The 21,985-nt window shown below is 38.1% G+C and overlaps 1 protein-coding gene across 3 annotated transcripts in view; it reads left to right on the forward strand.

The window, feature by feature from the left end:
- plxnb2b (plexin b2b) overlaps positions 1-21,985 on the forward strand; it is a 467,166-nt gene that overhangs the window by 330,867 nt on the left and 114,314 nt on the right. For all 3 annotated transcript variants that reach the window (XM_057836746.1, XM_057836745.1, XM_057836747.1), the window contains 6 exons: positions 560-748; positions 822-947; positions 10,603-10,703; positions 14,895-15,021; positions 19,036-19,195; positions 21,790-21,901. In XM_057836746.1, coding sequence (XP_057692729.1) covers positions 560-748; positions 822-947; positions 10,603-10,703; positions 14,895-15,021; positions 19,036-19,195; positions 21,790-21,901 — 815 coding nt within the window. The remainder of the gene's footprint in view (positions 1-559; positions 749-821; positions 948-10,602; positions 10,704-14,894; positions 15,022-19,035; positions 19,196-21,789; positions 21,902-21,985) is intronic.

Raw genomic sequence — 21,985 nt, forward strand, 5'->3', positions numbered from 1 at the left:
TATTTAAAAAAAATTGAATATATATCAAAATCCTCAATTTATACATTTACAGTTTTTCATTTGGATATGATTTTTTTCCACAAAATAAAAAGGCTGAGTCTATAAAATGTGACATTTTAGTATTTCTATATTTTCTATATTTTACAGTTATTTTAAGCTTTTTTTATATATATAAATTGACCAAATTAAATACACTTCATTATAGATTTAATAATAATGATACAGTGAGGAAAACTAGTATTTCAACACCCTGCGATTTTCCGATTTCTCGCACAATTTTCATGGTAGGTGCTTGTCCATTGTATATACTCTATTATATTAAATACTTGTTTTGCTCACTGTATCTAATAGTTCCTTATATATTTACTCTATGTAGTTTCCCTTCGAGTGCTGTAATAACTTAAATTTTCCTGCTGGAGACCCATAAAGTACCATATATAAATCCTATTTTAAATTAAAAATGAAGCCTTGATATGGCCTTCATTTTGTACCTTCACAGTCAGGATGTTGACGGAGGATGAGTGGTTTTAAGAGGTGTTCATGTTTTTGTGTCATATAGAAGGACACATTAGAACAGTACAAGTGTGGCGGAGATTTCCTGCCTACGCCTCTGGCCAGCAAGCCCAGATTTGCCTTGAAATCCAACGCAGTGGTCACCAAGCCGGGCCTTCTCACCGCTGTCTCCGTCGCCGTGGAGAACGATCACACGGTCGCCTTCTTGGGCAACAATCAGGGAGAAGTCTTTAAGGTGAACTTGTTACTCTATTTTCCCAACGTCACATTTTTAGGACTACTAAAGACATCTTCTTTTAATTCTGAAGGTTCACCTGACATCCACGGCGTACGTGTACGGCAAAGCCCCTGGCGACACCTTGGGGGAGAAGGTGAACAAGAACCTTTTCTTCGACACAGATCAAAACCACCTCTACATCACAACGGACAAAAAGGTGCCTCAACAGCTTCTTATTGACTTTACCTAGATCAGTACTTCTCAAATGGTGGGGCGGGCCCCCCAAGGGGGGCGCGGAGCTATGCCAGGGGTGGCGCATGTGACCTTAGGGAACATACGTTTTTTGCTGTACTAGAATAAAGTGTAATTGGACATCCACTCAGTGGGTGCCAGTGGCGCTTTGGACACTGGAGATATGGAAAGCTAAGACGAGGAAATATGATGAAGCCTATGTAGCGTTTGGCTGTGACTTTTAGCACAGTGGGAGACCAGGAAAGACTAGTCTGTTTACCTTGTCTAAAAATGGTCGCAGCGGACAGCAGGATGCCCAATCAATTAAGAGGTCACATAAAGACATTAGACATCTCAATTTAATTAAAGTAAAATTAAATGGAGAAAAAAAAAGAATATGAATCAGGAATTACCGTATTGGCCCGAATATAAGACGATGTTTTTTGCACTGAAATAAGATTGAAAAAGAGGAGGTCGTCTTATAACTGCGGCCTTAAAAAAAAAAAAAAAAAAAAAAAAAAAAAAAAAAAAACTGCGGCCTAGACATATACCCATTCACGACGCTTGATGGCGCCAGTCATCAATGAATCGAATGCTGAACGCGACTCGGGCGGCCAAAGCGAACCCCTGACACGAAGAAGAAAGTGGTAAGAAGGAAAAGAGAAGAAAATACCGGTAATAGAAGAGATAACCGAAAATGGAGAAACTTCGCGACAATTTGGAGAAAAGTGGGTCGAAGATTGGCCAGGTTAACCGGTGTTTGGCCATTCCTTACTACGCGGCGAAACGTCCTACACAATGCTCAGGGCGCTTGCATATGCATTCACACGCATGCGCACATCGGTTGGAAGCGGCGAGTACTCACTATTTTTGTTTTTATTTAGTTATTTAGAACCTTTTCACAGCCTCAAAGATACTTTTTGCATGTATTACCCTCTCATACTTTTAACCTTTGTGTTTTTTTGTGTTAGCTTTGAAGCAGTTGACCACATTAGTCACGTAGCGTATTTAAACCGTCCTTATTTGACATAACTACATTTAAGTATTTTCTGCAGGCATTTCTTTAGTACGTTATTCCTGTATGCATCTAAACAAAACAAGTTTAGAGCACACGGTAGTAATTTAGGTGTCAAATTCGACTAATGTAGGACGTTTCGCCGATGTAGGACATTTTGGCAGAACACCGGCAGCTGAGGAGAAGTTATGACGCAAACTTCAAGTTGATGGTGATAAATGAGGCGGTGTCTTCAAACAACTGCAAAGCGGCTGTGAAATATGGTGTCACAGAGTGTAATGTACGGAGATGTAGAGCTCAAAAAGATCGCCTAAAAAATGCTCACAGTCAGAGAAAAGCTTTCCGTGGTCGTTTCTGTATAAAAATTAATTTGGTGTTCAAAAAGTCTTTTTTCAAACTTGAGTCTTGAAAAAGAGGGGGTCGTCTTATAATCGGGGTCGTCTTATATTCGGGCCAATACGGTATTATGGATGAAAATTGTCCAATTAAAAAAAAATAGGTCTAAATTAAAAAATAAAATAAAATAAAACAGGTATGAGATGTAAAAAAAATATATATAGAAAATTGGACCCAAAAAAAATAAAAATAAAAAACTTGAAAAATTTTAAAAATAAATTCCATTTTTATTTTTAATGATTCCTTTTTTTTTCTCCATTTACAATATATTTTTTGATTTTTTAAATATTTAAATTTTTTTCACATTTTCTCATTTCTTGTTGTAATCTTAGTCATTTTTGGTCTATATTAAAAAACACATATATGGATGATTTATTATCAATAATTAAGTATTTAATTAAGTATCAAGTAATAATTTAGTCCTCAAGAGTTAATGTTGCTAATCAATTTGAATTTATAATATTTTTTTGATTTTACTAAATTTTATTTTTCAGTATCAAATGGTCAACAAATGTGCCTTGAGTGTATTTTTTACAGTTTGGAAGTGTTTTTGTTTGTTTGTTTAATTTAGGCAAATTGATGTGCTTGAAGTCTTTTCTGTTAAAAACAAAACAATGTTAGTAAAGTCATATTGTATTTTATTGTAAGTTGATCTATATTACGTTTTTTTTTTTTTTAATATTAAAAAGGACACAATGTTATTTAGAGGTGTACTGTTTATGATAATAATCTTATAGACAAATGATACGACATTTACAGTGGAGGCAGAGAGTGGGGGGGGGGGCGCAAAACATTTAAGTCTTCCATTGGGGGGGGCATTACAGAAAATAATTGAGAAGCACTGACCTCGATGATTAAATAGGGCGGTTTAAAATAAAAACAGATAAAAATGCAATTGAACTTCCTCTAAGACAAGTGCAGAGGAGCACAGAGCATTAGTACAATTTTTTACAATTCCTGTGAGATTTAGGGTTAGGGGAGATAGGGGTAAGATGAGCCACTTTTTACTTCTGTTGCCCTGCACATTAGGAAAAAATAGAGACGGAATGACAACGTTATCTTTTACTTCAGGATGTCACCTATCCAATGAACTTCTAAGGATGCATTTCTGACAAACCTGACTTCACTTCATCGCCAACAAGGCTGTTGACCAAGCCAATGTAATGATGGCTCAAACTTCTCAAGGAATACGAAACCTAGTTTCTGAGAGCTCCTCAAAAAGGCGCACACGCCTCTCCCTCGTACAGCAAGATTTTTCTGCAGCCGTTTGGCTGGCGTGATGCGAAAAAATAAACGTATTAATCCGCAAAATCAGCTGAATCCTTAGTTCTTCTCATACAAAAGTATGGCTGTATAGTGAAGAGGACTCCTTCCTCCGTACATGTCACAGCGCCCTCTTTCTCAACTCGAAACTGTTGCCAGAAGTCACTCAATTTTATGGTGCGGGATTCAAAAAACTAAATAAATATAGCGATCGCTTCCACACACATCCAAGCGGTCCATTTCATTCAGGAGTAGAGATGTCGATCGGGTCCGATCACGTCATTTTCAAAGTATCGGAATCGGCAAAAAAATATCGGCCTTGCCTTTTTTTAATATATATATATATATTTTAATTAAATCGTTTTCTAATTGTACTTAACGTTACAGACATAATGTTTCACTCTTCCAGAGTCTTTAGTTTAGGCTTAAGGTAGGGTTATCAAATTTATTCTAATAATGGCGGTAATTAATTTTTTATAAATGTATCACGTTAGAATATTTACCGCAATTAATGCATGCGCTGCACGACCCACTCACGCATTGACGCGCTCAATCTGTAATGGCGCCGTTTTACCTATTTAGAGAGATAAAAGGCAGCGTAAAATGGGTAGAGTGAATTTTGGCAGCCTTTGGAGCCTTTTTTTAATTGACTAAAACCTTACAATCCCTCTCCCTACGATTAGAAATATCATGGGAAGCAATGTGGGGAAGCAAGGTAGCATTTGATCTTTATCTTAACACCTTGTGTTACTTGCCAACGCAGAGAAGATATATCAATTGGTAGCGCTACGCACAGTCATGGTTCCACTTCCCATCATGCATTTGGGCATGGCTACAGTATCATTTACTAAAAGCTCAACAAATACACTAGATGGCAGTATTTAGTCACAATATACAAAGTCAAAAGTTTTTCTATCCGTGGATCCCTCTCACAGAAAGAATGTTAATAATGTAAATGCCATCTTGAGGATTTATTGTCATAATAAACAAATACAGTACTTATGTACTGTATGTTGAATGTATATATTCGAGTTTTATTCATTTTTTTCTTAATGCACTGCCAAAATGTATATGATCGGAAAAAATTATCGGGAATGATTGGAATTGAATCGGGAGCAAAAAAAGCAGTCGGATCGGGAAATATCGGGATCGGCAGATACTCAAACTAAAACGATCGGAGCAAAAAAACATGATCGGAACAACCCTATTCAGGAGCATAAAGTACCGCGTGTATTATGAAATAATGCTTTTTCGTGTCACAGGCACTTAAGGCCACTATCCGTCGTAGTGTAGACGTAGCCTTAGTCTCTCCCAATGCCATTTACAATGAACACAAACAGAAAGTGGAGGAATGGCGTGATTGGGTCGAGCAGTAGAAAGCTGAGCGAGGCAGTTGGTCAAGAACTGTCGACAAGCAGGAGTGTGCTGTACCGCTGACGATCTGCCACTGACTGTTTGGAGGCTTTGCCTTAAATACCCAGCTGTTAACAGGTTGCAGGTGGTGGTAATTAGGTGTGATTGGGAGATGAGCTTCATTATAGGTGGAGTAGCAGCAGACTGAGCTTGTTGGAATATTACCCCATTAATGGAAACGGGCTAGGCTCATGATACATAATGCCTCCACTGCATTTTTATTCATTTTTAGTGTTTAAAACCCAGAATATACGAGGTAGGAATTTTCAATTTAGAGGTCTGGAGAAGGTCAGATGATGTCTTTTCATGTTTATAACTTCATATAAAAACCTTACTTGGACTCGTGCGGTACAAGATAGCTTATTTATCAGATGTTATGCACAACCACGCTTGAAGGCAATTGGGGTTACAATGAGAGCATATTGTTTCTTTTAGGGCCTACACGTGATGTTGTTCTATCTTTCCTCCAATTAAATCATCTGAAAACAATGTAATATTCAATGATTTTTAATGCGTGGCACTCAAGGCCAACCTGTGCATTACTTGCGGTGTTGAAAGAAAATAGAATGGACACACCGAAATTAATTTTTAAAACATCCCTTGGGCAGAGTGGGAATTGTGTTTCCAACGGGGACAGAGCTGTTTGCTGTGTCTGTCTGATAATCGACGGCTCATAAATTGTTTCTCAATCCCCTTTATATTCACAGGAGCGGTGGGGTTTTAACACCGCCGACACCTTTACTTGGCGCGGTTATAAAAACACTAAAATTCTGCCATTTTTCTGCACCATAAAGCTAAAGTGTGCATGAAAAATACATCTGCTTCCATGGCTATCAGGCAGAAGAATCGTATTTAGTTTGTTAAGTGGGTCAAGAGACAAGACATCTGTGTCATTTTTACTTGAAAAAACTGTACTGGTGTAGCAAAAGCATTGTAGTGTTGCTGTATGATATATACCATGTATGTATAAGGGCGCTCATTTCCGCCATTGGCTACCATTGACTGCGCTAGACGTCCCATCCATTTTGACTGGGACTGGCTGGCACTGAATGATCACTGCTCACCCTCCCAGTCTAAAATGTATTCAACACGAGCATTCACGTTACAGTAGTCCTCCTAGTTTAAATGAATTGGACAAGTCGAATACTATGACAATTTTATTTTTTGTCATTCTAATTTGAATCATTTTGTTTTGCTAACATTGTGTTAATAAATAAGTGTACAAGTAGTCCCTGGGTTACGACTAGAGGTGTGCGAAATTTCCGATTCTTAGATTATTCGCGATTCAGCCGTGGAAGATTCGAGAACAATTCACAAACATCCAAATTCCGATTGTTGAATTATACCAGGTAAAACGGAAGTAAAACACAGTCAGCGCGGTCTTTGGGACGCAATGAGGAATGGCCCGAGAGTAAATGTCATGTCCAACTCATGCCGCTAAATAAAAAAACAATCATACCTGACTGCTGCTGACAGCCGCTACAAACAACGCCCAGTTGCTAGTTGCTACAAACATACGGCTACAGTAGATATCATATATACGTAGCACTAGATGCAAAATGACAGACGAAGGCGGTGTTAGAACATCTATTATTGAACCGAGATGCGAAATGACAGACTTTCCGGCGTTAGTAAACAGCCGCCACCTTAAAGCAGTACTAAAGCAGTGACTTCTCTAGAAGGCCTAATTATACTCCTAAATCGGCAGAATCTTGTCTTGAATCTATCTTTAAATGATGAAATAGTTTTAAAACTTTGACAAAAGTAGACAGAAGAGAAATTATGGAATAACGGGAGCAATTTTAACAACTGTAACAGTTGATTCACAACATTAAATTAATTGAATGTAGTTTAAAGCTGCTGATACAGAATGGGTACTGGAGTATTTTATTTACTGTTATTTTTGTATATTTGTTTGCTGTTATATGCTGACTTGATACTGAAATAGTAGTTTGGTTTAGCCTGAGAGGATTTTTGAACAATTTTGTAACTAATGTAAAAAACATTTATTTAAAAAAAAAAAAAAAAAGGAAGGGGGTGCATCAATAATCGTTTTATAATCGAATCGGAGCCTCTGAATCGTAATCGAATCGTTTTTTTTTTTTTTTTTTAGTTGCATAAACTGTACCATATTGTACCTCACAGTATCTTTTTTTTGGGTTGGTTTATGACGTGTTCTGGACTCACGAAACATGAATTTGTACATATGTACACTTATGTTCAAAACGACATGCATTTTAACAATAAAAGACTTGACAAAAAACAATTGGTGTTCAAACGTCCATCTAGTCTGATCAATATGTAAATTTAGTATATTAAATTAGCCTAATTTGCCTAACAAAACTCCGCTAGTTTAAATGCTACAAATGCTAACGTGTTCACAATTCTCCTAGCAAAACGCTAACACATAACTCCACAAACTGTAGCTCCAAACTTTTAATTACAAATGCATACACAAACATATATTAGCTGAAACAACTTACTGCTTTATCTGGGCCAAACCAGAGCGCAGCTATCCTTTATCCACACTCAGAAGTCTGAGGGGCAGTTTACATGGCGACTCTGCGACACAAAGACGCAATGACTGAGTTGCAGACTCGCCTCGCGTGCATATGGTGTCGGCGAAGACGGAAGGCGAAGACGAAAAATTCTGAATCCTGCCTCCAAAGTGGAAGAATCCGATTGCAGGGGGTTGAGGGGGGCTTCCTCGGCATACATATCAAAGGCTCCTGCAGCGCGAGACCACGCTGTTAACGTCAGCACTCGTACATGTCACATTGAATGTGCGCAGCGGTGCTACTAAACATTAAAAACAGCAAATATGGCGGAATGTCGGCTATAATTTACTGTTTTAATAATATTTTTAAATTAAATATGTTGAGCGTTTCAATTTTTGTGCCTTTTTGAACAAAAGAAAAATGACAGTTTCGAGTGGGCGGGGATATTTTTTTCCGGGCTGAGGGAGCTTGGTGGTGCATTATTCTCTGTCGCCCAGTAAATCTACACTGCCCCCTAGGGCCTGGCATGAATACTACATCGTTTTCATGCGGAATCGCGATATTGTTCAAACGGAGACGCAAATGCAAATTTGAAATTTTTCGTATTCTGAGTGTGCTCTTCAGTCATACAAGGCGACAGTCCAGCCAGACCCAACGCTGCCACTAGAGGGCTGTGTTTCCTCCATCATTTAAAGAAATGCATTACTTTTTTGACGTTTTGGATAGTTATTCTGAGATTTAGGGGTACTTAAAGGGTTAATTCCAAATTTAGGTCGCCAGTATAGGAGCAGAACTGGTTCATAACTCGGGTATTACCTGTATTTATTTATATAAATTCATATAAGACATGCTTCATACATAATGTTAAAATTATACGTAATATTTTTTAACCCACTGATGCCAAAATTAAAAAGATATGTATATATTAATTTATTTACTTTACTTTTGTTTTTTCTTTCAAGTAGATGTCGTATCAAGTTGAGAAAGTTAATTTTATAATTAAATTAGAATAAATTGTAAAAAGACATTGAAATATAATTTCCTTTGTGATGCAAATTTCACATTCTGGATCATGTAGCCAAATGCTAATATTGTGGGTGCATGACCCAAAATGTGATGGACAGGTTACAATGTCGTCTGAGTGAGTTTTCAATGACTAAAAAGTAGTGTTGCACCGATACCATTTTTTGGTCCCGATACCGATACCTGGCTGTGCAGTATCGGCCGATACCGGTACCATACCGATACCACCCCGATTATATATATATATATATATATATATATATATATATGTATATTTTTTTTTTTCTTAATTTTTTTTTTTTTTTTTCCCAAAGAGCTACATAATTGGATGTGAAATCATTGCTATCAAGGCTTTGTCAGGCTGTTGCTTACCTTTGCAAAATAGGAAAAAGTACACTAAACCCTAGTAGACAATAGTTGAATAAACTTTCTGCTCTCAAAGGCCAAAATAGTGCTAAATTTGTGAAATTAATAAAACATGTATAATACTAGCCCAACAGTAGGAAAGTAAAAATAAATTCATAATAATAAACTCTGAATGAACTGAATAAACTTTTTTAAACCTCTCAAAGTCCAAACAGTGCAACTTTCATGAAATTATTGTCACATTCTGCTGCTGGTTAGATTGTATTTTGTTGCTGGGCGTGGGGGCTCATCAACGCAGCATTTAAGCACGGGTGATCTCAGAGAAGGCTGCCGAGATATTTGCCTTGCCGATCGCTATTTGACATCTGGCACAATAATCTCGCTACATTTGCTTGTTATGCCCCTGCATTGGGTTTTTCTGTTAGTGTGCTGCTCTCGTTTGTAACCGCTGCCTATCGTCTTAGTATGTCCGTCGACCTGCTGTCACGGACTCCTTTTGTTATTTCTACTATCCCGCGATCGCGTGTTATTTTTTGTTTGCAATCATTAAACCCTTTTATGTATCCGCCGCTTGTTGTCTGCTTCGAGGTTCAATAGTAATAAGTAATAATAATTGACCACAGCATCCCGTCTCTCCTTTTTTTCGGGAGGTGGGAGTCCCTTATTTCTATTTCTGAAAGGTGGCAACAATACTTTGGAAACACTTCCCAAATTACTGCGGCATTTCTTTCAGTAAAAGACAATAAAAGTAAAGTAGACGAAGTGAACTGACCAGATATTGTTGCTCCGGTCCAGCGGCCTTCTTCCTCTGGATAGCAGTCCTGCTCTTGCAGGCTCAAACTCGTTGTGTTCGTTCACGTTTCGTCTTCAAATGTTTTATCAAGTTCGAGGTATTGAAACTGGCCGATTTAACTCCACATCTCCAAACTTTCAGGCCGCAAATCTTGCATGTAGCCATTGATTTTAATCGACGGGATTTCTATTTGGAAATATTTCCCGACCGCCGCGGCGCTGCCATATTTCCTGGTTTGTTTTTCCCCCATATGAAAAAGCCCCCTTTTGATTAGTCAGGAGTGGCTATTGGCCCGCTCTCATTGGTCTGGAGCAGGCCAATAGCGATAGCTGCTTGGTGTTCACGTGTCATCACACAACACAGAGACAGAGTGTAGTGAGCGCCAGGAGGAGAAAAAGGCTGTGGTCAAATGTTATAATAATGGACCGGTAAATGGTATCGGCGCCGTCTTTGTTGATACTCGCCGATACCGATACCACCATTTCGGGCCGGATCGGCGCCCCCTGCCGATACTAGTATCGGTATCGGTGCATCTTTACTAAAAAGGATTAATGATAACAAAATAGGATATATTAATAGTCATTTTATCTGTCACACAAGAAATAAGCCTCAGAACCACTGTGACTACATATCTAGTAAGACCTTTTTACATCAAATTATAATTTCCACCGAAGTTCCCGACCACAGGGATACTGCTGTATAGTAAATGGGACAAATGGATTTTGATTCCCCGAGGGTAGGCCAAAAGTTAGCACTCGATTATTCAATGAGGCTTCTTTGCGGCATGTCGTGCCTCCAAAGGCCGGTCCGTCGTGCCAGGCGTCTTCCCTCGGGTGACTGATGACTGATCACGTGACGTGTGGTCGTACCGCAGATCACCAAGGTGCCCGTGGAGACGTGCCTGCAGAAGAAGGATTGCCATTCCTGCGTGAATATGAGGGACCCTTACTGTGGCTGGTGTGTGCTGGAGGGCAGGTGAGAAAGAAACGCACACACACACGCACACAAAGGCAAAGTTCCAACTCTCCAACATGGGAGTGTTTTCCACAGTGTTTTATGGTGGACGTTTTTACTAACCCACATTGTTAATATACCGCCTCTTGCTCAGTGCAGCCAACAGAAATTAAAGCAGTTTGTCAGCCGCTTGCGCTGAAATGCACTCTTGCAGGCCTCTATTCATGCGTTCAATGCTGATGTTTGCCACGTATTTGGCTGGATTGATCGTGAGGATCAATAGCTGTCACATCAACCTGAAGCTTCGTTTTGTAAGACTGTAAATTATATTACTGCTTTCCGTGTTTCGATCAAACCCTGACTTATATTTAGTTTTTTTTTTTTTTTTTTAATATATATATATACTGTTCATACTGTATATAAACACAGGGGCGGAGCTTAGTGGTGTTGTGTCAGCCGAGGCCTCTAGGGGGCACAGGTTTGTGGCCGAAAAGGGGTGTGGTATGGCGAGGGGATGGTCAATCAGAATAGTACGACTGTTCGGAGCTGTAATGTGGTGTTTAAGTGTTAAAATATAACCCCACTGAGACCACGTTTGCAGGCATAAGTGGGGTGTGGTCGGGCGAAGGGAGGGTAGGGTCAAACGGAAAGGTTAGATGATGCTCGAAGCCGGAATATAGTGTTTAAGTGTTAAGATATCGCTAATACACCCCCATCCCGCTAATTCAACTAGTTAACTGGAGGGACCTGCAGAGAATTTTCCACTGGCACCGCCCCCGCCCCACACATCAGATGATCGTCTTGAAAAGCCCGTTCAAAATCATCCCCTAGGACCCTCTCACCCATCGGACGTTCAACTCGGGGGGGTCCCGTTTATACTTATCGCACCCGGGCCCTGTTCACATTTGTTCCACCACTCTATAGAAAATGTATCTATCCTGTATATTCACATTCATCTGGGGATTAATGATTTTAGAAAGTATTCTTTATGACCGATATGCCGATTTTATTTCAATCAAACCTTCTAGTGCAAAGTTCACGGTGTAGACATATTCTAAAACACGACATAATTAGATGATACTAGAGGTGCACAATAATTATCGGTCCGATAATAGGAATTATGACGTCATCCCAATAGATTCGATAACATAATATATTATCGGCCCTATTAATAATATTTTTGGCACTGTGTCGGATTGGGATTTGTGCGTTTGTTTCCACTCCTGTTTTTCCAGTGTGCAGATTTGTTACTGTCTTTTTTTTGTTCATTATAATAATGTTCACGTCATCATGAAAATTCTGGTTTGGTCAAAGGCAAATCTAAGCTGAATCAACCACTAGTATTTTTGACCTACAGGTGTTCAAAAACTCAGGTGAATATACATTGAAAAATTATATATATATTATCGGTGATCGTATCGGTATCAGCCTTGAGGAGCAGGAAGTTATCAATATCGGTATCGGTTTCAATAAATGGATATCGTGCACCCCTAGATGATACCATAAAATATATTAAATTTTGACTCTAATAATGCAATGTGTAATATGAGGTAGTCCTTTAAAATAGTATTAGTTCTTTAAAATTGGTTCCATCAAGCAATAAGTGATGCTTGCTGTCAAACATATTTCATTATGTGGATTACTGTACGTAGATATATAGATATGTATTTTTAAAGCAAACCATAGACCGAACATATTTTAACTTCTGCACTAATTTAAAGCAACACTATGGAACTTTTCAGTTTTGGTCGATTTTAGCGACGCCGGTGGACAAAAGCGGTAGTGTTTTGCCTTAAGGAAGGCTGCATTTCTCATGTGGACAAGCGCTCACACGCACTGTGTCTTAAAATCATCAATGAATCAAAAATCAATCTCCCGCTCGCCTGCAGATGGATTAAACGCCATTTCTTTTTTCAGCGTCTGTGTGAAGGATGAAAATTAATAATGTAATAAATCGAGTTTTGGCTAAAAAATAGCATATACCGTATTTTTCGGACTATAAGTCGCACCCGAGTATAAGTCGCACCAGCCATAAAATGCCCAACGAAGAGCAAAAAACGTATATGTCGCACCTGAGTATAAGTCACATTTTTGGGGGAAATTTACTTGATAAAATCCAACACATAGAACAGATATGTCATCTTGAATGGCAATTCAAAATAAATATACAATAAAGAACAACATGCTGAATAAGTGTACAGTATGATAATGTCACATGATGCATGAACAATGAAATGCGAACGTAGCCGGTATATTAATATATATAAATTAGGGGTGTCAAATGATTAAAATTTTTAATCGAGTTAATTACAGCTTAAAAATTAATGAATTGTAATTAATCGCAATTCAAACCACGCAATTCAAACCATCTATAAAAGATGCCATATTTTTCTGGAAATTATTGTTGGAATGGAAAGATAAGACAAGATGGATATATACATTCAACATACGGTCCATAAGTACTGTATTTGTTTATTATAATAATAAATCAACAAGATGACATTAACATTATTAACATTCTGTTAAAGCTATCCATGGATAGAACGACTTGTAGTTCTTAAAAGATAAATGTTAGTACAAGTTATAGAAATGTTATATTAAAACCCCTCTTAATGTTTTCGTTTTAATAAAATTTGTACAATTTTCAATCAAAAAAAATAAACTAGTAGCCCGCCATTGTTGATGTCAATAATAACTTACATAATGCTCATGGGTGCTGAAGCCTATAAAATCAGTCGCACCCAAGCGCCAGCAGAGGGCGACAAAACCCGAAAAACACAATTAACAACATGACATTTCACTGTGCTGTCATTTTAATCTGAGCGGGGCATGTACGTTAATTGCGTCAAATATTTTAACGTTGTTAGTTTTAAAAATTAATTACCGTCCGTTAACGCGATAATTTTGACAGCCCTAATATAAATACATAGCTATTAAGAGTTATTGAGATAACTGTAACATAAAGAACATGCTAACAAGTTTACCAAACCATCAGTGTCACTCCAAAACACCAAAATAACACGTGAAATTATATATTAATGTGTTAATAACTTCACACATAAGTCGCTCTGGAGTATAAGTCGCACCCCCAGCCAAACTATGAAAAAAAACCCGCGACTTATAGTCCGAAAAATACGGTAACGTTTAGCAACTGTGTGGCTAATCCCCCCACCCCTCACGAGTTCGGGTGGGGGGGGCACCCCAGCGAGTGAAAGCGGGGCCAATGTTTATTCTTGAGTATCCTGGTAGCCCTTTTTTCCTCCTCGGACAAAACATTTTTCCTCTTTTGTTGCTCTGCTATCTTAGCAGAATTCGCGTGAAAGCGTTCACATCGTATGGCGTAAAGCAGTCAGCACATTTGTAGGTTTTTTTTTTGCTTGGCAGGGTTCCAGCCACCCTTCTCAAAATTAATTAGTTCTGGTGAAAGCGATACAGACCTCCTCAAGATATAAAAGAGGTGTCATTCAACTAATTCAACTAGATATCAGTCAACATATCACATTTTATAGAGGTTGAAAAGTTACCTAGTGTTGCTTTAAATGATTAATGTATATAAATCATATATGAAACATTTTTGGGGTCACTGATTGAAACAGAAGTTGGGTTTCCATCAGTTTTCCACAAAATAAAAAAACGATACTTCAAAAAACTTAAGCGACTTAAGCATGTTTCTATTGACGACTGTTCTTCGAAAAGTTTTGTAAAAGTCTGATCCCGTCAGATTTTACTAAATGATGATGGACGCTCAAAACCTGTTTTGTGTGGAGAAGTGATCATGTGACTATGTGCGTCATATCCTGTGTTGTATACTATAAGTTCAAAAAAAGTTTCCATTTTGCTGTTGCGTTATGTTTTAAATATTATTTATATTTTAAATCAGCTCGGACCTAATTGGCATGACCCACCAAACTCGTGCATGTGCCTTCTGATTGGTTGGTAATCATTGTAAGGGAGGGAATTAACACAACAGATCCGGGGTCTGTCAGACACAAATGGGAAAAAATATGGCTTTGGCAACTTCAACATTAGCTTATTTGAAATCTATCCATCTACGTATATAACATCAAATTGTGGAAAAAGCAATCAGTATTTTTGAAGCCTTCAAAATGAGGGCTTTTGGCTTTTCTTTGTTTGAGCGTTTGGGATGTGGAACTGACACATTGAGGTCTGCGTGTGTGCGCATTTGTATGAATGTTCCCGCTGCGTCTGCAGGTGCACCAGGAGGTCTGAGTGCCGGCGGGCAGAGGAAAAGAATGGCTGGCTGTGGAGCCCGAGGCAGCAATGTGTCAAGATCGTCTCCTTCTACCCTCCCAACCTCTCCTGCAAAAAGAGCCAGAAGGTAGCTCTCTTTCCACTCCTCTCTCCGCTTTCTGCCTTTGTTCCATCTGTTTGTTCTTCACACAGTCAGTGTGATGAACGCTTGCCACTGTGAGTCCAAAAGCCGGGGCTCAGGTTTATTCCTGCTTTCTATCGATCCATCCGCAAACCCCCCTTGTTTGCTTATTATAACTGACCCACTGAAGATGGAGAGTCTGTTTCTCTCTCTACTTATTTCCCTCTCTTGCCACTTGCAATGTTTTTTGTATGAATGTGGGAAAACAGCACACCTTTTTGGACACGGTTCTAAAAAATATGTGAACAGGTCGGTGGTAGCATTTAGTCAAGAATGAAGTGACAAGTGACCATCAATGGAAGGGGAAAGCCACAAAACTTTACCTATCATTGTGATATTTTCAGAGGTTGATATAGAGGTTAAGTTATTCTTCCTAGCCATATTTTACTCATTTCAAAACGTGTGAGTCTTCATCTAGTTTTAGTCAACAAAATCTCATGCAAATTTTGTCTAGTTTCAGTCAACAGTTACTCAAAACTTTTTCGTATGTAAAAGTCAAAAGTTTTAGTTCAAAAATAAAGGTTTCCAACAATTGCGACTGAACATACGAGCACCTATTGTAGCGTCTACAAGGACAATGCTAACTTCGTGATGATAGTACACACTCAGCAGGAAAAGCAGTACATTATTTCAAATTAAACCCACCTAGAAGCCACGAACTATATGTTAAAAAAAAAAAGTTGCCTGAACGTTTAACCCTTGAGAGTCGAAGGACGCGCCGGCGCGTCCTCAGCGCACGTCGTCTTTGAAGCGCCCTCACGTTTTAATTACGTCACCCACATGCCGTTGGTTGGTCTCGTTTTAAAGTGCGGAAGTTGCGGTTTACTCTCGTTATTATTTGAAGTCAATCGACCAACTAGAACGTGAGATATTGTCATTTAGTTTTATAGTTTTATTGTCCTCTCAAAAAAACATTAAAACGCTGCATGGATCATTTGTTTATGTCTATATTTCCATCATTTCTAGTCCTTTTTCAAAACGGAAGCTCCATGAAAAAAACCCACAAATCAAACGAACCCTTTCGAAGTCACAGTGGAAGCACAAAATGCGTTTTTTTTTTTTTTTTTATAAATATAACTGCGGTGCGAGGTTCAACCGAACGAGAGGGAGGAGGAGTGTTCTGAAGCAGCGAGGTGGCGAGCGACGGCCAGTTGGATACTGCTGGATCGAGCAGCGACTTTGTGTAACTTTGACAATGAACGGAAAACTAAATTTAGCGCAAGCAATTGTGCTTCTGATCAACTTGAGGAAGAGGATGGTCCAAATTCGTCATCATCGTCTTCTTCGGAAGAGTCCTCGAGTGAAGATAGTGACGGATTTGAACACGTGGGTGACGCCATCGACGAGCAGAGGTAAACCAACTCACTCTTTTTTTTCATGCTGAAAACGTTTCTTTTGAAAGTTTCTTTTGATATTGCAAGACAAAGTTAATTTTGATGCAATATAAGTGTGTGTTTGTGTATATAATAATAAAATGTGCATATCAGATCAAAGTCGTACGTGCACTGTGGGTATCCCAGGCAGGAATTTATAATTTGTGGTGTTCTTCTTTCTATATGAAGATTAGGGATGTAGCACATATTCAGCTATGGTATTCTTTCTATTGTCATACATATAGATTTCCATTATTATTTATTGCTGTATATATTTTTATTTTATACTTTATTATTTTCATAAATACTGACTTATTTTCATGTACATTTATAGTGACAATGAAAGTAAAGTGAAATGAAAATGGAAGGGTGGAAAGAGGACCGACACCCCATGGAAGTGTGAGCTGTGTGATGTAGCCGTGTCTAATTCCAGGACGAAACTGCTTTTCGGAGTGGCATGACTGAAAAAAATTTAACTTGTTTATTGTAAATATTTTTGAAAATGCTTTTTTTCCCCCAATGTTATATATATATTTTTTCCCACATCAATCTTCTCAATTTGTGTATATAAATGTGTGTTCAAGAAGCTTGATTGTGTGTACATAGTTTTCATCAGGCGATGGGCCGCAATACCTAAACTCCTAAAGAGATGGCCTCTAAACACTTTTTGTGTTAGATGGTATATATTTTTTCACTGTTCTTCACTGTTAGGTCTGCTGTATATAACCTGTTTTGACTGGAGCATGTATAAAGGCAAAAGACGCCTATGGCTATACCTGTTGTTTATGTTGAATTGTCAAATATAAGACTATTTATTCTAAATTTTTTTGGTTGAATGTTCATCCTAACATGTTGAATAAATATTACAAAGTTTCAAAACGGTTCGTTACGTATGTTTGGTTGTCAATTGGACATCAATATTAAAAATTTTGACAAAACGATTTTGGAATTTTTGGTCTTTTTGGGCCCAAAATGATGATTTATAATTGATCAGTGAAGGAAACAACAATTTGGACATGAAGTTCAAGGTGTCACAAAAAAAGGGACCAAACCAGGCCATCGTAAACAATTCTTTCTTTGAAATATAAAGGCAACTTCAAAGGCATGCAAAATCAGACAAAATAGGCCCAGACCTTAAAGGGTTAAGAGGATGCTCCCCATGCTAAAGTTGATGCTAATGCTAACGCGAATGCTATGCTAGCGCGACAAGCTACATTTAGTGTGTGCTGATCAGTCAGCGCCAGTGTTGTTTTTGGCAGCTCTTTTAATTTTCGTCGTAATCTTAGTCTTTTGGACGATAATGGTTATAAGTCTTAGTCATACTTTAGTCATCTCAAAATCTGTCTTCTTTTAGTTTTTGTTGACGAAAACACAAGATTAATTGAATCTAGTATTAGTCGATGTTTATTAAAAATGTTTTTGTCTGTTTAAAAAAAAAAAAAAACTCCAAAAATAAATAAATAAAGGTTTCCAACGATTTCAAACGAACATTGACAGACGAGCACAGATTGTAGCGTCTACAACGAAAATGCCAACTTGGTGGTAATACACACTTAGCAGGAAAACAGTCTGTTTTTTTCAATTGCTTATACCCACTTGGACGCCACAAACTTTATGTGAAAAAAAAAGTTGTCCAAGAGTTTAAGAGGACGCCTGCTGTCAGCATTTGCCTAATGCTAACATGAATGCTAAGCTAATGGTATGAGTTACATTTCATATGTGACTATCACTCAGCACAGACCTTAAAAGGCTAAAGCAACACTGCATATTCTCTATGGCCAAGATAAGAACACAAATCTTACCATGTGTGCAAGCCTGGTGACTGGAGAGCAGCAGCATGTCACTTGGACGCCATGTCACATGAGTGACACAACCAGACGCTGCTACGATGCAGGCTAACTACACATAAGATGTCACAAATTGTGAACATGTGACAGAAACTATTGCGCATTTTTATCTTGTTCTCGTCTCGTCGGACGAAAACTAGCATGAGTGTCGTGATGTTTTAGTCTCCCAAACCACATTTTTAGCTTGTTATCGTCTCGTCATAGTCATGAAAAAAATGTTCGTTGCCTAAATATTTTAGTTATCGTTATCGTTGACGAAAACACTGCTTAGCACAAACCTTTAATGGCTAAAGCAGCACTGCCTATTCTCTCTTTCTAAGATAAGAAAACAAATCTTACCATGTGTAGCCTAGCTTGAAACACGTCTTAAACTCCGGTGAGGAGAGTGAGGCACGACCCAAACACTGCTACGATGCAAGCTGACATGGTCCAAGTACAATATGAAAATGTCACGCATTGTAAACATATGATAGAAACTGTGTGGCATTTTTGTCTCGTCGTTGTCACGTCAGACGTAAATTGTCATTCGTCTCGTTATGTTCTAGTCTCCCAAGCCACGTTTTTAGCTCGTCACATCATCGCCAAGTAAAAATTGTTTGTCGCCGAAATATTTTCATTTTCGTCATTGGTGACGAAAACAACATCCTGTACATCTTGGTCCTCATTGACTGCTGTTTTTTGACATTAACTGCCATTGACAGAGATGATGACTGCCTTGCTCATGTTTTATCTGCCTCAAGGTGAAGATCAACATCTCTTCCCTACCCGCCATCGGCCCCTCGGACCGTCTGCGCTGCTCTTTCGAGTCATTCCACAGTGAAGGCGTCATGTCCGACTCCGGTCAGGTCTCGTGTGACCTGCCCCACCCGTCGCTCATTCCGCACACCACAGAACACCAAGGTACGCCCCAGCTTTTGCACCATTTTTTTTTTAATCGCTCAAGGGGGAGTTGCATTCATAAATAAATGACTGTCTTGCAATATAAATGAGCCCACCTTTATTAAATATAAAGCAGCGGAAAATATGTGCTCTTTTTTTCACTGAGGGAACTTCTGGAATCATCAATGGATCGCAATTAAGAGTTTTTATTACTGTAGCCTAGAGCGTGAAATGTGGAATGAATGGGAAGTTGAACGTGTGGCATGGACTCCAAAAATCTACTACTGTACTTCTACTTCTACACTTACAACTTCTCCTATTGCTACAAAAGTACTACAAAATAACAACAAATACTGCTGCTATACTAATATTACCTATTATATATATATGTACATATAATAGTATATACTAGGCCTGAACGATATTAGAAACAACTATTGCTGCGATTTTTTTGGGGTTAGTGATATATTGCGATATTATATTGCGATATTGAAAAACAAATATTTTTATTTTTTTATTTTTATTTATTTATTTATTTATTTTTTTATTAACTTTAATAAACAAGTGCCGCAGTGACTGAGAGCTGGGAAAGGGGGTGAGAGAGGCTGTGCTAGCGAATGAAGCAGAACAAAGGTTTGTGGATTGGAAATTTTTTTTTTTTTTTTTAACTATCGCACGTCCTTGCGATGGGACTATCGCACATGCGCACATCGCGATGGCGATGTTTAAACAATATATCGTTCAGGCTTAGTATATACTATTACAAAAATAAACTGATACTTTTCCAACTGCTGCTACATTTGTTTTACTACCACAACAACTACTAATAAGACTATCATTTTTACAAAGTACTTTGTACTACTAATACTACTACTACTACAACTACAGCATTAGTTCTAATACTGCTACCACTACAAAAAAAAAAATATTATTATTTTTTTTAAAACATAGTGCTATTACTTCTATTCAATTAAATTTAACAACTAGCTACTACTTACTGCATCTCATTACCTATTACTACGACTACATATGGATAGAACACTGCTGTTGTTGCTTCTGCTTCTACTACCAAATACACATGTATACTATTACCTACTAGGGGTATAAAAATGTATCACCTGTATTGATATATTGTTATAATAATGACAGCGGAATCGAATCGAAATGGCACAATTGCTCTTGAAGAATACCGTTTTGTTAAAAACAATGATTTTCATTAACATTTCTCTTTCAGTAACAAAATGGTCAAAAACATCAAAATTAGTTTTTGTTGCATAGGTGAAATGGAACTGATTATGGTGAATATGTACCTAACCTATGTATTAAATGGAACCCTGGACTTAAAGACTTGTAGGCTCTAATAAGCCACAATTGTTCTCGTATACTAAACTATATGTTATTAGAAACACATAAAATGTTGCCATTGATTTTAAAAACTATAATATTTAGTACATGTTTAGACCTATGGAGGGCGCCATGTTTTAGCGCGCAATGGACGTTCGGGGTGATGACGTTGATTGTCACTGTCACTCGACGAATAATATCGGGTCACTGTAATTCCTTCTATGCAGCGAGACGTCCAACACATGCACTCATCGGTTATAAGCAGCGAGTACTTACTATATTTGTTTTTATTGAGTCTTTTATTACCTATTCATTGCCTCAAAATACCTTTTGCATGTGTTTCCCTCTTATACTTTTAAGCATTGTGTTTTCTTGGCATAGCTTTAAAGCAGATTGGTGATCTGTTGACCACATTAGTCACGTAGCATATTTAAACCACCCCTATTAGATAGATTAGAAGTATTTTTATAAGGCATCTTTAATATGTTCTCATCTAAACAAAACAAGCTGAAAGTGCATGATAGTACTTTGGGTGTCAAATTCGCCTCTTGTAGCACGTTTCGCCGTGTAGCACATTTTGGCAGAACACCGTTTTTTTTTTTCTGCTCTCGTCTCATCTCATCCCGTCTTTCCTGTTCATTTTAGTTTTTTGAAATTTTGACAGTGCTTTCATGCTCATTAATGTTCCTCTCAGGTTTAAATTGAAAGGGTAGTACAGATAACATGTTAATGTCGCTAGAGTCATACTCTGAAAGCCCCGCAGCGTAACCATGTGACGTCATCGCCCTGCGTCGTCAACAACAATGGCGACCTACGAGTTAAATCAATTTCACAAATTGTATAAAAACGAAAATATCAAGACGGGTTTCAAAGCAAATTATTTTAACTTATAATAATGTTTATCTTTTAAGAACTACAAGTATTTCTATCCATGGATCCCTTTAAAACATTCGAAGGCCCTTGAATCGGATCGAATCTTAACAGCCTTTGTATCGGCAAATATCGTATTGTCGTCCCAAAGTGATTGAAATTGTTATGAAATTGATGATTTGCAGTCCTACTGTTAAGACTACTAATACAGTAGCAGTATTAGGCCAACTACTACTTAGTAGTACTTTATCGAAACAGACTACTTGTTGACTGTTATTGCTATTGTGTTTATTTGTGGTGAAATTTAAATTTTGTCACCAGAAAGTATAGTATATGTTGACCTCATATTGAAACGGTGTCTCGTACATACTGCAATGATGCATCTTCGTGCACACCCACAGACTTTGTGGCCGTTCCAGTGAAGATCTTGGTCAACGAGACAGTGAAGTTGGCGGTACGCGACTACCAGTTCTACAACTGCGCGGCCACCATAATGAAGTCTGAGAACACACCGTGAGTGCAGATTGTCACCCGGACATCCCTCTGACAATTTATGCCTATGCATGTACAGTATGTGTCTGTGTGAATGTACACTCA

The sequence above is a fragment of the Corythoichthys intestinalis genome, chromosome 5, assembly GCF_030265065.1.
Source record: "Corythoichthys intestinalis isolate RoL2023-P3 chromosome 5, ASM3026506v1, whole genome shotgun sequence".
Taxonomy (NCBI): domain Eukaryota; kingdom Metazoa; phylum Chordata; class Actinopteri; order Syngnathiformes; family Syngnathidae; genus Corythoichthys; species Corythoichthys intestinalis.